Genomic DNA, 15,516 nt, shown 5'->3' on the forward strand with positions numbered 1-15,516 from the left:
TTCCCTCATGCCTGTTAGAAATCTAATAGCCTGAAGTTTACATCCTTCTGGTGAACTGCTCTGAGAAGCTTGCAACCTTCAGAGCTACACAGAGAACAGAATTCCCTAAAGTCCTCAGGAAGGCATGAGGAAAACAAGGTTTAATGGGGTGGGAATGTGGTGAAAGAGGGAAAGGGTAGAAGTCCTGTAACGTGACAGTAACTGGCAGCCAGGAGATTATCGCATGCACCGTTCATGCTCTGTGCTGGCAGGAGACTATCCATCCGCCGGTTTGATCTTTTATCAAAAAGAATCAGAGCTTCACAAAACAGCCTCAACAGCAATGATAATAGGAAATCTGCTCAGTTTCCAGTCTCAAAGCAACTGGCAATGAAATACCGCCTGTTCTTGCCCAAACCCAGCAGCCTCGCTCTGATCAGACAGGTATTTAAAAAGCTTTCTGCCCTGTCCCAAATGGCTTCTACTCTATTCAGTATGTCTATCTTCACCAAAACACACACAACAGCACAGTGAACCACATCTCACATAATTATTTCGGAGGATAGCACAAGTTTGCCATTCCATTTTCTTCATAAATCAAATTTCCTTTAGTCAGGAAAAAGACTGACAAATAAACCAAAACAAAAATATTTCTGACCACACATAAAGGATATATCAAATTAGCAAATCAGGCAGTCAATCACATACAGAATTGCACACGGTCAAGAGATGCTGGGAACTACATCTCCTCCCATTCACACTAAACACATTGAGTCTCTTGTAGCACAAGTAAGCTCCCTGCCCTCTGCCACAATCCCCCATTCCTAAGGAAAAGTACTCTAAATAGTTTACTGAACTAGGATCAAGGGAAGGTGGATTTCATTTATGTAGGCCAGTGACTTGCCAGAGAGTCTTTCCCATTTGTTCACTTCATGCTCGTGTTTCCTTCTCTGCTTCTGTAAGCTGTTTCCAGGTGGGCAGCTCAAGGTAGGAGTGTTCCCTTGCTAAGCGTTACAACACAACCTAATAATTCAGATCCATTTTGGGGATCATGGCATATTAGCATAATGAAAACAACAAGCAGATAGTAGTACTGAAAAATCCTTCTGCCTCAGCCAAAGAAAACAAGCTTTCACACCCAGGCAAGTTTAGAAGCTATAATCTTTTCCACTGTTCAAACTTGCAATTACAGCTAAACTGAGTTTGAAGAAAAAAATGTGTTATCTCTGTAATGCTAGCTGGTATTAAAATTTAACTGCCCTGGTGTATAATATGTCTAGGTTTTATCTCTAAATCTATTCCCCTAGTTTGGGGCTTATGATGACCTGAGATGTTCCTGGCCTACATTATTCCATCTTTACAGTTCTATGCATATAATAGAAAGACAGTAGAGAGAGTTAAATACTTCCAGAAGGCAATTTGGACCTCATATTGAGATGAATTACTTTGTAAGTAATTCTAGCTCTAGTCACTTTGAAGATGACTACTTATCTTCATCCTTTATGCCGGGAATAAAAGCACTACTCAATTAGCAGCCTCCAGTCAGGTGACCCGAATCTCTCTCCTCCTTCTTTAACAGGGATTAACTTCTGCCTGTGTTAACAAGGACTTGATGCCCTTCAGCAAAATTTCTGAATGTTGACAGGCTATTCGGATTGTATAAGCTGCAGACATTTCATTTTCTTCCTAGAAGCTTCAGTTTTGGTAAAGATGTTTCAGCCTAGAAACAGGAATTTGGATGCCGGGACCGAAGGACCATTCCATTGCTCAATCTTACCACAAACACAAAGATTTGCTTTAAGCATTAACAATAATTGACATTGCCACAGAGGCTATTCATGACTGCTATGCAAAGCAAATCAAGAACCACCTGTAAAATATTCTATTGTTCAGTTAGAAAGCTAAAAAAATGTGTTACAGAACCTATGGAATAGGGCAACAGGTTCTGGTCACCAGCAGGAGACTAGAACTTTGTTTTATGTGAGTGTAAATACAGATATTCATAAACTAAATACTCTCCACCGCCTTTGTCCATTTAAAACCAAAGGCACCAGACAGCTTTCTAGGCTTTGAATCTTCTCTTCTCCTCCTTGCCCCAGAAAACAGTTTAATAAAAAGCACTGTCCCTGTTAGAGTGGTTTGCAAAAACCTGGTGTTTTGAGCTCTTTTCGATATGTTGAGGAGGAAATAACTCCTTAGAACAACAGTAATAAAGGCAGCTATCACGCTCCTACATTACTTCAATACTGTATTAACTCTAATACTTCAGCTAACTCCAGTGAAATAAAACTTACCTTAAAAATCAAATCCTTTTTCCCATAACGAAGCTCTTTCAGCTGGGCTTGGATCTTTTTTGACTGAAAGTAAGGATAACATAATCAGGGCTTTTTAAAAAAATATTTACTTTTAAGATTAGGAAAAAAAAAAGGTAGCAAGTTCTGACAACAGCAGACACTAAATCAGGTTAAAATGAAGAAAAACAACCAAAATCAAAGTTAGTTGCTTTTCCAGGTTACCATGTCTAAACCAGGCAAAAGTATCAAGGAAAATGTAAAACGGTATTCACCTAAAGCATATATTTAGTGCTTTAAGATCCGAGTTAGTACTATGGTGAATAGCCATTTGGCTTACACACTTTAGACATGAGGTTATTAAGCCTTTCCATGAAGCATAACTGAAGGCAACACCCTCAAAGTAAAGAATCTTCTTTTTCTTAGAGGGAAAAAAGTTTCCATAGTGTTGCATAGGTTCTTTGCAACAACCAGGGAGTTCCAGATAGTATCCAAATGAACTCGGTTCTCAGTTTGTGACCATGTCCTCTAAAATAGGAATAGTTATGCTGATTTATAGCAACTTAGACTGATATTTTAAATATTGTTACATTTATCCTTAAAATAACTTTTAGTAATCATCTATACATTCTTTTACTTATTTAAACAAAAGATAATGGAAAATATTTTCAATACTACACCCAACTATTTCCCCCTTTATCTTAGGACTTCTGACAAAATAATAATTTCTATTTGATAAAATCCAGTCTCAACTGATATTCAGTAAGTTTTCTCGCATTAGTTAATACCAAATGTTTAGAACTCTTTGGAATGGATTAGAAGTCTATTCCACATTTATTGAAACAGCACATCCATAAACGTAACCTACTACAGATGGTAACATATTTTTTGAAAATTGGAGCTTTTAGAAAGGTTTGATGTCTTTCCAATTGATGCAGTCAATTCAGTGACAGACTTCTGGGAAGGATGAATGAATCTAAAGACAAAATTTTAGAACTTGCTTTAAACACTTAAGAAGTAAGGCCAAATTGGTTATTGTATTCCGTAAAATCAGAAAAAACCAGCCAAAATCAGTTCAGTTCACTTCTTTCTTCTGTAACTACAGCTGCTGTTATTTCATCTATGCAGCAGAACGTGCCGATTGCCTATACTCAATAGCCCTGTCCTCTCATCTGGCAATGCAGTTGGTAGAGCTATGGAATATATTCCACATTAACTAAAGTCCAATGAAAAAACCTTAACCAACTTTAATTGTTCTAGGAGTTGTGCTTAAGAAAGCATAGTGTCTGTGGCATACAAGGTATCCAAAGTGCGTATTCAGTGCGTAATATAAGTGACCCAAAAGCATGTATATGACCTGTAATTCTTTGTGATAAAATTTGGTTATTTTGTGGTTTTTTGGCTTCTAGGGAGAGGACATGCAAAACTCTTTAGGGCAGTCAGCTAGATAAGATCATCATTAGACACAGCCTGATAATGATCTCTAAACCACAGCATCTGGGAATATTTCCCTGGCGCATGCCCCTTTTTGTTTCCTGGGAAGCCAGAGGTTTGCACCGCCCTGCCTTCCTCTTTCCAGGGCTCGGAATTCCCGGAGAAGAAAAGCCAGCCGTATGGACTGTATAGAATCACAAGCATGCTCCCATCTACGCAATTGGACAGCAAGGAATCAAGGGCTCACTGAAACTGTTTGCTTGCAGCCTGTGAGATCAGAACCAAGCAGGAGCTTGCTGGTAGGCAATTCTATGGGATTCTAAGGGATGAAGGCTCTAATAACTAAAAGGATACTGATTTCACTCAGTAGTTATGCTTGGTGAGCATAGCACTTAATTAAAGAGCAGAAAATACACTGCATTTCCCTGGCTGACACCACCTAACTGGCAAAACAACAACAAAAAAAGAATGCTCCTGTAGCATCTTTGCTTGTTCTAATGGCATTAGCCCACCTAAAAGCCACACATTTCCTAGGATGATTCATAAATTCTGAGATTCTTAAGGTTTAAAATACACTCACAATCTGCTGCCTTGCAAGCTAGCTAGCTTATGTTTAGTTTTCTGAAATTCTCTGACAGCAAGGTTTGTCACACTACACTGAATTTAATTTAATCTTAGGCTTCACCCTTAGATTTAAAGACATTTATGTTGCAAATATTAAAGGAGACATAATCAGGGAAAAGATTTTAAAGTTAATTACCAAACATTCAAGATGTTATGCAGCTAGGAAAAACAAACTTGAAAAGATGGGAAAACAGGAAGCTATGTTGCACACACTGCCAATTTTTTAGCAGTAAACAAGGGAAGAAAATATATTTGTATTCATATACCGTGGCATGTTTGAAAGCAACAATGGTGATACAGGAAGATAACATAGATGTTGACAAGCTAGCAAAGAAACCCAAACCCTGTTATTTCCTACCATTGAAGATTTTTCAGAAACAGTGGTTGCAGTTCTTCAGTTAGGCTGAACAGCTAATAGAACTAGAAATCACTACTTTGACCTCTTAAATTTTGACCTCTAAGTTAAAAAGAAGAGTCTTTAATGAAGACAACATGTTCAACCATAACTGTGAAAATTTTAGTCAAGAAGAAATGAGTTACGTTTCTCTTTCCTTCTGGCAAGGTGCAATGACTTTTGCAGAAGATATATATGGAAAAAATATGACTAAAGTAATGTAAATGAGTAATTCAGATTCATATATAGTAATATCCTCTTTCATGAAAAGTTAAATAACTAAAGGGACTGCTTGTATGAATGCAGTTACTTGTACATTTATGTATTTGCAAAAAAAAAATAAAAATAGGACCTTTGTACCATCAACTATCTTTGCTAGCTTGCTTTTCAGTAGAGGGGAGATTTTGTTCCCTGTGTTTTGCAAAGTGACCCTTTTTCCTTGAAGTAATGAAACATCCTAGAAATCAGTAATAATAAATCTTTCCTGTCCCCATAAATTATTTTTAAAAAGGCATTCAGCTATTCCTGTCTTATTCTAGGCATGGAGATCAGGGAAAGGAAATTAGTTTTATATATGTTATAGATGTATAGTATACATCTACGGAGCTACCTATACTTTTCAGAAGCATGCCCATACTTTATTTTATTGTCTAAAACTTGAGTTTGCAGCTTGCTTTCTCATACATGAGCTGTTTCTAGTGAAGTCACAGAGTTAAGCCGAGATGAGCGCCTTAGGAACACTCACCGTACAGACATAACATAACCTGTACCAGAACCTCAGTAGAAAAGACTGACACAAGCTTCTCTTGCGTATGTTAGATTTAGAATAGAGAGGAACCTTGCTTACCTCTTCTGCATGAATACCACAGAGCTTGTTTCCTGACAGGAGCTTGTTTTTGAGGCTTTTGTTCTGAGAGTGGGGAGAAAGAAAAAATAATAGAGTTTTATTACTGAGAGTTACTGAAATATTAAGGGACCGTTTAAATATTTGATCACACTAGTTTTATTTTATACATGGATAACACCTTCAAGTCACCAGCAAAGAAGCAGATAAGAAGACAAGATAGATGCATCATGGCACAATATCCTCTCTTACAGAATTCTACAGGGCTATGACTTTCCATTAAAACCTGCTTTTACAGAAACAGGATTGCACACAGAAACCTTCCAAAACACTCCAGCAACTGAGAGCTATTTAAATTGGATATGCTGGAGTAAAAAAGGAAAAAAAACCCAAAAACCCAAGCCTCTAATCCGTACCTGGTGTCAACTGCATGGCTCAATATAATTTTCAGTAAATTATCATAACACCTGCATAACAGGGCCAAGATCTCACCACTGACCTTGGCGATCAAATTCATGGGGTCTTTTTGCTAAATTTCAAAATCTAAAACTGCAGATAATCAAAAACTTTAGAAGGTTGGCTACCCAATGGCATTTTGCCAACTCAATATGCTTTTTCATATAGGAGTTTTAAATGTATTTATTCTTATTTTCAGGGAAAATAATAAAACTTGGTAAAAAGAATTTTCAATAGTCTGGTAATTCTTTCTGCACTCCTTGCTCATCTTATCCCATAATTGACAGTTAAGGCTAAAGATTTCTCTGCAGCGTGGACATCTTTCAAAACTGTTCAGAAACATAAGTATTCGATAAGTAGATCTTCAAGTGCTGGACATACCATGCTTACACTAAAAAGAAATGAAAAGAAAACCAAAATCAACTTCTCCTGTGCTAATGAACTGTAAATATAGTTACAGAAACCTAGCACATCGCATTTCAGGAATGTATATGTATTACCGACTAGCAATAGCTTTCTTGAACATTGTGTACAAGAACAACCTGGCATTAGAGAAAAAAAGGGTAATTTCACCCAGGACATCAGTTCAAATTTAGGCCTACGTCCCACTGACACTGGAAGCTTTATTTTCAAAATGATAAGCTTGGAGTTTTTCTTGAAAAAAAACTTTCCTATTAAAGCAAATGCAAAGAAACTAAAATTCCATTTGAAACCTCCTTTGCACAGTTTCAAAATAAGAAGATATGACAACATTTCACATGTTTTGCTGTTGCTATCTACCCTGCACCAATACACACCACCACAGAAACAACAAATCTTTTCCAGCTGTTTGACACAGGCGCCCACAGTTCTGTAACGCAACAAAAAGGAATTGGGACATTACTTTGAATGCGACAACCCAGATTCTGGCTCACAAAATGTGATTTGCAAAGGGCTGGGTGTGGGGAGGGAGAACAAATGTCATCCTCATAAGTCTCACAGTGGATTACTTTTTGTTCTTTATTTGAAAATTATGTTGTAGATCATCACAGAGCAGCACCGTACCGTACTAACCACTGTAAAAATACAGAGCAAGACAACTGGCTCTGCACAAAGGGAATTGAGTAGCTGATACAAGATGAACAAAGATAAACCAAATAGAAACCAGGGATGAAGCACACCCAGCATATCTATTACTCACCGGGGGTGCATCTAAAGAGCTACGTTGTACGGTGATCACACAGTAGATGTGATTGGTGTCACATAAAAGATCAGCATCACCGCTTGGGGTGATGGCTAAACAGATGTGCCAAAGGCACTGCTTCATTAGGGAATTGCACCTAATTAACCCAGGCAGTCAAGTCATCGCTTTTTGACTAATTAACTTCATTATCCTCCAGTCCCCCCACAGCCTGGCGATGGTTGGTTTAGGTAACAGACTCTATCCACATTTCAGAATCAAAGTAGGAATGAGTTGTAATCCTTACATTTTTACTCATTTATCTTCCTTTGCGCAGCATAAGCTACTATAAGAAATACCTCTATTGATACATTAAGAGTTCGCAAGAACTTCTACACAAGCTGTTTTGAGAAGGCCCTGCAGTAACTCAGAATGGGAAGGACTGAATGCCTACCACCTCAGGAGGACACACATTGTATTAGGTGGTTGTCGGGAGTCCCACGTTTTGTTCCAAAGTAGGCTGGCCAAAGAATATAGTTCAAAAACAAAACTTCATGAAAATATTTTAGGTTATGAGATAGATTTAGCTAGGTTTAACAGGATCTACCAATACCGTCTCATTAACCAGTCTACTAGCAACAAAAAACCCCAAGGTTACCAGAATGTAGACAAAACAGCCATGATTTAATATGCACTTAATGGTTTTAGAAACGAGAGCAAGCATTAAAGGTTACAATTATCAAGAGCATAATAAGTAGGAACTTGTCAGAGGTAGGTGACAACTTCTTGCTTACAATTTGAGTGTTTACGTTACTTAGCAAATCACGTCAAATATAGCTTTGCCTCCTGATTAATAGCGATAATGTTCTATAGCAGAATGTGAAGTATACCAGTAAAAACACGTGAAGTATAATAGAGCCTGAGTTGATCGGGATTCCGAATTAAATGGTTCAAAATGAAGAGTCTGATCAGGTACATATTCTGTAAGTTTGCTAGAAAGGGTCTATTCAAAATCAGATCAATCAATGAGATTTTTAGGTTACAAATGCTTGTTGAGTCAGGACAGAAGTTCTGACTTCTAAGTCTTAGATAAGGATTCAAGATGGTGCTTCTTAACCTCCTATTAGGCATCCTTCAAAGAACAACGACAAAGTTAAACTAATTCAAAATTTACATAATTTTTATTTCAAACATTTTATTTGTTGTGAAGTACTTGCATGGAAAATATCTCGGACGTTTCAAGTTTAAGAACTAATAAAAGTTTAAGGAATGAATTAAGTATCTGTAAACATGTCTTTAATAGCCTCTTTTAAAATTATATAGAATAATGATTTTAATTAGACATGGCCTTTTACATTTAGAGAAAAGATACCGTTATATTCAAACTAAGCAGGTATTTTAATGTATTTGAACATCTCTGAAAGCTTATAACACAAACTGTTAGCCAGAGTAATCATATCATTAAGCCAAGTTACTATAGTATCTAATTCTTAATTTACTAAATCTATTAACTCATTCGCACCAGTAGTTTCAGTGCATTCCTAAATTCAGGTGCAGAAAACTGCTATCAGTGGGTGCCACACATGCAGGAATCCTCTTGTTGCAATCGATCCTTACTGCCCTTGCACCTACACTTGAGAAACAGTATCACACATGAGCATGGCGTCTATCGGTGTCCTCCAAAAAAGTGAGATCTCTCACTGGCGACTTGTCAGTTTTGTTAACGGATTCTTCACAGAGCTCCTATACTGAAAATAAAAAGCTTTCTGCCTCATTCCTAAATAGATTTGTCAGTCAGTCCCTGGGCAATTTTTCCCCTTTCCTCTTATACTGACATAACATTCACATACGGTTTTGAGTTCTGATTTTATTTTCAATATTTTCCGATTTCAATGGAAGCTGAATTCACCATATGAATACTGACAGTAACCCTATATTTAGGTTGCCTAAAGATCTCCCACTGATACAAAAGCATAGCTTCATAGTTGATTTGCCAGTGTGCCTTTGGAACCTGCAAGGAAAAAAAAAAACCTTGCTCGCTAGCTCGAAGGGTATGTATTCCTTTCTATTCCTAACTTTTGAAAATAATCCCTTTGCTTCCGTCATTTAATCTCCTGAGTCAAAGGCCAGCAGCTGGCCTAAATGATCACCAACCATCTGAAGAGGCACACCTATGCATTACTACAAAACCAGCAAACCCTACCATGACAGGCTGAACCCATCACCTCTCCAGAGAAGGGGAAAGAAAAATACAGAAATATGACTATATCTTAGCATTCTTAGAAAACAATAACCATGATGCCAACGGTCCTTTCTTTTCATAGTGTTATAGAATTGTACTAACTTTTATCTCGATGAAATTCAGGTCTCCTTCCCTCTCCTATCTCCTCCTCTCTACAGTATCAATATGTAATGGCTGAAAGGTGTGACAGAGGGGTTTTTTTAGTTATTTTTTAAATTCCCATCTCCCTATTAGAAAACTTAGGCAAAGATTTAAAAAGAAAAGCACACACTAAACACTTAAAAGCTCAATAGAAGCAATTTTACAGTTGCAGTATTTGTTCCTTCCTTTTCTGCAAACTCATTGTATTAAAATCATTAATTATATAGCTACGTATTGTATTTTTCCTAATATCCTCTCCTTATTTAGCATATACAAGAAACACCTCATGAGGCAAGAGTCATGGTTTATAGGCATTGTTAAATATGACAAACTACCCCTGGGTCCAGTTTAAAGGGGTTTATCATAATTGTAAATCAGATATTATGGGGATTAACATTTATCCGATGTATCATATATTCTACTTACAGAGGGTAAAATTATGCCATTGATGTAGAAGGCACAGATTTTCAGATGTCATTTCTTGAAGTTAGGTTATCTTGACCTCTGGCCACACAGATGAGTGCTTTAATACTCTTATGTTCATGTTTCACAATTTGAAACACCAGTATTACCTCTTTGAAACAGCATCAAATCTCAACCCAGGATGAACAAACTGTACAATGTAGATCTCATCAGTACAAAACAAGTTTAGTTTGCCTGCTAGCCTTCGAAAGCATGAGGACACAAAGTATGTTCAAGGAAAGAAAATCACTTTCTCTCTCAGAAAATTATTCCCAGCAATCAACTTCAATTCAGACATTTTATCTGAGGTCTGACAGCAGTTGTTTGCTGTATACAAGATAAATTTGGCTCTGCCTCCCCTTGATGAATAGCACAAATCAAACCACGCTGAGCCCCTGCTCATCACTGGAACATTTCTCTCTTATGGGCATCCTATTAAGAAAAAAAAAAAACCAAACCCATAAAAAACAAAACTAAACCCAAGAACAACAAAACCCCCTGGACTCTGCTCAGCAGGAGTGTCAGGGCCAATTGCCAAGATGAACTGTTTTCCATCTCCTGTTAAACCAAAGTGGTTCACTGCACCCTTAGGAGGGAAACCAGAAGACAACAACAGACCAAAATCAAATATTTGGGCTTATCTGATACCACAATGTATTGGTACCCAGTTTGCTTTGGATATTAGCTTTGTATTTCACGATGATGAAAAATGTTTTATATAGCATGAAACAGTGTGATTGCTTTAAGCCCAGCAGGGGTGGCTCACCCTTCATCTTTCTGAGACAGATAAATTGAGTTTCCTGCAGTCTACTATGTGAGGTTCTTCAGACAAGACCTTAAGTACTGCAACTCTACCTTTCCTGTACGACCTGCAAAGACATTGTGACTTTTTCTAGGAGGAGGAGTTTGCCTGGATATTCTGGAGGATGTTTGAGTCTCTTTTCCCCTGTTTTCCAGTAGTCAAGTCTGCCCAACAGCTGAAGGATTCTGCCCCCATCAGTGTATTTTAGTACTGATGATGCGCATATGAACTGCACATTTTTCAGATCTGTCTGGATCTAAACTCAGAAAGCACCATTGTCCTTCCAGCTCTGAATTCCTGGGAAAAGCCCACTTTCACCACGGCCAGGCTTCAGCCTCTCCATGCCCAGAAATGCCCTCCGACGCCTCTGCCTGCACTGTATTTGGGAGGCGCATGCAGCACCCAGAAGCTGACAGCAGAACTGGGTGACCCCAGCAAACACATCACATTGCTGCTGCTGTAAGCTTAGACACATTTGGACTTTTAGTGTCCTGTTTTTTTGGTTTGGGGTTTTTTTCTGTACCCTGTCCCCCTGCATCACACTCTCACATTACCAATAAAGGCACCTAAGAGCAAGCTTCCCCAAACAAACAGCATACGTTTCTTTTCCTCTGCATATCTATCTCATTTAATACTAGAGGGTGCTATTTTTCCTCCTGAACTTCAGGTAGTCCAGCTGAGCTGAAGGAGTTGACGAGCAACACACAAAAATCTGCTGTTTGATCTTTCAGCAAGAGTCTTGTGTTGGGTGCCACAGGTCATGGGTACAGCTATTTAGAAACACCCCATTTCTGTGAAACCCCTGGCATGCAGGGGAAGCCCAGACACCAACACAGTCTTCTAATGAACTGAGCGCACTCTTTTGTTGTTTCGTTGAGAAGTGCTGTGTCCACAACTTCTTCCAAACATTAACCTGGAATAACTTGTGCTTCAGGGAAGCACCCAGAGAAAAGGAAGGGCAGAGTCACGAAATATACCCAGGCATGCAGAGCTCGCTCCTGATGAAAAGTGGTTTTGGTAGTATCCCATCTTTGTGCGTAGATGACAATGATGCACAGCAATAGCCCAACTTTATACGAACATCTCTGCTCTTGCAAATAAGCAATTCCTTATGTCCGAAGCACAGTCCTGCAGTTGTGCCCCATATAATCCCATTGCACAAAACTGAAATGCAATGCCACTATCTTCTGCCTGTACTTTATCAGCTGTCTAACATGTGCCAGATGACAACACCGGTAACCTCAGGCAACTGCTTCCATACACACCACTGCTACTGAAGTCCTGCCTTACATGAAGTTTGTTGCAGGTAGCCTCTACTATTGCTGTGCATCACCAAAGCTCTCCATTAAAGAAGTTTTGTTTTGCACTAGTGAAGCGGCATGAGGCTGTCTGAAGACATCTCTTAGCCGTGGCTACCACCACGGTTTTGCTGCATCATAAAGCAGTTAATAATCATTAAAACATAAAGCAGCACAATGTTAAAAGAACCAGAGTAAGGAGATATAGAATAACAATAAAATAAATAATATAACAAGAAAAAAGAAATAATAAAATACCAAGAAAAGTATACAGTTTGAAATATTTAGCGGGTTTGTTTCAATCTCTTTTTACAAATATAAACATGAGAAGATAACTATATATGCATTTATTTTAAGTCATAATAAGCTAAGGCATTGCAGCATCTTGGAGTGGATCCAGTATAGACAGTGACTTTTAGTCACATTCCCACCTGATAATGTAAAAAAAAAACTGGGAAGAATAACACAGGAGAAAACTGTAGCACATGTTGACATTTGATTCCATCCTAACTGTGGAACACTAAGGATTCCATCCCAAGCGCGTAAATGTGAGCCTGCCTACCACTTACAAGGGAACAGCACCTTAGTGGTAGTTAGAAGTTTCTCTGTACCTAAAAAATGCATTTCATGTGTTGCCTTACAATACAGCATAACTCATCTTTGATTTAGCCTTCCTCACGTACACGCTCTTTCCTCAGAATCTTTTTGCGTATTTCAACTTTTTAATGCTTCCACACAGAAAGTCTAAACACTGGCTTCTCCATAAAACCTCATCTCTACAAAAATTAATGGCTTAAGTGGGATTTGTGTCTCTAAAGCGCGTATCATTGATAGACTGCGTTGAAAATCATCGTCTAATGATGACCCAATAGGAAGGTTTAATTGAGTTGCCATGAGTATTTGTACCTGCATCACTCAATTGCATAGATAACACGTTGCAGACCAAACCCCAGCCATCCACAGATCTATAGCTCTTCTTGTGTCTGAGACCTCATTCAGAACACAGGTAAGCACAGGAGTATCAGACTAGAGCGAGACTATTCTCCCCTGCCCAGGATTAAGTGTTTAAGTTGGATTTAAGACGTTCTCCCTTGTTATTCACTGCCAAACCATTAGCATTCTGGGCAGTATTAGAGAACTGCTGCTGTGTTTTAAAACTTGAACATTTTTACAGAATGAGTTAAGATGCTGATTTTCCATAGCGTTCTTTCATATTAAAAATGTGCAATGGGATCTAAGGAATCAAGTCACTTTAGGGCTCAATCGTTCATTATTATTAGAAATACTTGTGCTCTGAATTCAAGAGCAGTTACCCAGTCACCAGCTATCTGGCAGTCTCTGGGACTAGCTCTTCTTCAGATGAAAAAGATGGCTGAAAAGCTCTTTAAAATTCTGATTAAAGACATTAATTTTAGTAACGACTACTATATTTAAACTACTATTTACGCTATATTTAAAGGTGTGGGGTTTGTTTTTCATCCCTTTTAGCCTGTATTTTGAATTGCGTGTCTCCAAGTCTCAATAGGTTTTGGCCTACAGCTCTCATCTTAGGTGAGATTTATCTCCTGTCCAGTCCTCACAATTAGAATCACTTGGAGAACGATGCCTACTCAGAATGCTGCAGTTCATTCATGGTGAACAGTCATTTGGGAGCCATCCTCACACCTTCTGTTCACCAGGTGGAATTTAGAGGTTCACCATGACTGGTAAGCAGCTTGTCTCTCCCAGCTATCACCTCCATGTACCAATAAAATAAAATCACAGTATATCTCGAGTCAGAAGGGACCCATAAGGATCATAGAATCATAGAATCGCTTTGGTTGGAAAAGACCTTTAAGATCATCGAGTCCAACCGTTAACCTAACCCTGCCATCCCACCACTAAACCATATCCCTAAGCACCTCATCTATCCTTCTTTTAAATACCTCCAAGGATGGGGACTCTACCACCTCCCTGGGCAGCCCATTCCAGAGCCTGACAACCCTTTCAGTGAAGAAGTTTTTCCTAATATCTAACCTAAACCTGCCCTGGCGCAGCTTCAAACCATTCCCCCTCGTCCTATCATCTGTTACCAGGGAGAAGAGGCCGACCCCCACCTCCCTACAGCCTCCTTTCAGGTAGCTGTAGAGGGCGATCAGGTCTCCCCTCAGCCTCCTCTTCTCCAGACTAAACAACCCCAGTTCCCTCAGCCGTTCCTCGTATGACTTGTGCTCCAGACCCCTCACCAGCTTGGTTGCTCTCCTCTGGACATGCTCCAGCAATGCAACATCCTTCTTGTAGTGAGGGGCCCAAAACTGAACACAGTATTCGAGGTGCGGCCTCACCAGCACCGAGTACAGGGGCACGATGACTTCCCTTGTCCTGCTGGTCACACTATTCCTGATACAGGCCAGGATGCCATTGGATCACCAAGTCCAACTCCCTGCTCCTCACAGGACTACCTAACACTAAACCATGACTAAGAGCGTCATCCAGACAGGCTTGGTGTCATGACTGCTTCCCCGGGAAGCCTGTTCCAGTGACCAACCACCCTTTCAGCAAAGAACTTTTTCCTAATGTCCAGTCTGAACTTCCCCCGATGCAGCTTCGTTCCATTTTCACATGTAAATAAAATACAAGTAAATAAAATAATTTTTAAAAGAGAGCACCGGAGACAGAACTGCACTGTAAGAGGAAGACTACAGTACTTGGATACTTCTCTAATACTTGGGAACTTGCTTCACTCTTCCTTCATCCAAAACTTTTCTTTTTAACTGAAATAGGGCAGCTTCTCACACTTGCTAGAACACACACCTGAATATTAATATTCTGCCGGAGTCTGCAAATACCTATCCACAGACCAAAAAAAAATATTTTTAGAAAAAAAATCAAGTTCCTGAATGACTTTTATTGTTTATAGGGTTAGGATGCAATATCAAGTGTTGGTACATGTAATCTTTTCTATGCATGTTTTAAATAGTTCAGTGGGGAAAGAAGTTCTCTCAATCTCTCATCACTCAGAAACATTTCTATGTTACAGCAATGAATCAGTGTCCTGGACCAAGTTTTGGGGTTTTTTTTGGGTTTTTTGGGGTTTTTTGTTTTTTTTTTTAACCAGGGTGCTTTTTGCTTTTGGATTGCAAGGGGTCAGGTCCATTTATTTTCCTTATCTCTGAGTAAAGGTAGCTCCTGATGGGAAAATAATTCCCAAAAACATTTATTGGACTGATTTAATTTTCAATTACACCTTTCTGTCATTTCAACATGACTTTGTTATGGGGAAGCAAATGCCATTTCTAATTCTTTCCATGTCAGATATTCCAATTAAGAACACAGCAGCATATTAAATACAGAATGCCATTTTACAGAACTTATATCTGAAATGAAGGGTAATTGCCTATGCCACGCAAG

The 15,516-nt window shown here is 38.8% G+C and overlaps 1 protein-coding gene across 1 annotated transcript in view; it reads right to left on the reverse strand.

Moving 5' to 3' along the window:
- Window positions 1-15,516, reverse strand: part of LUZP2 (leucine zipper protein 2) — a 196,909-nt gene that overhangs the window by 59,843 nt on the left and 121,550 nt on the right. Inside the window, exons 6-7 of the mRNA XM_009638176.2 lie at window positions 5,570-5,632; window positions 2,274-2,336 (exon numbers count right to left, since the gene is read on the reverse strand). Coding sequence (XP_009636471.2) covers window positions 2,274-2,336; window positions 5,570-5,632 — 126 coding nt within the window. The remainder of the gene's footprint in view (window positions 1-2,273; window positions 2,337-5,569; window positions 5,633-15,516) is intronic.

The sequence above is a fragment of the Egretta garzetta genome, unplaced genomic scaffold, assembly GCF_000687185.1.
Source record: "Egretta garzetta isolate BGI_Z169 unplaced genomic scaffold, ASM68718v1 scaffold455, whole genome shotgun sequence".
NCBI classification, from domain to species: domain Eukaryota; kingdom Metazoa; phylum Chordata; class Aves; order Pelecaniformes; family Ardeidae; genus Egretta; species Egretta garzetta.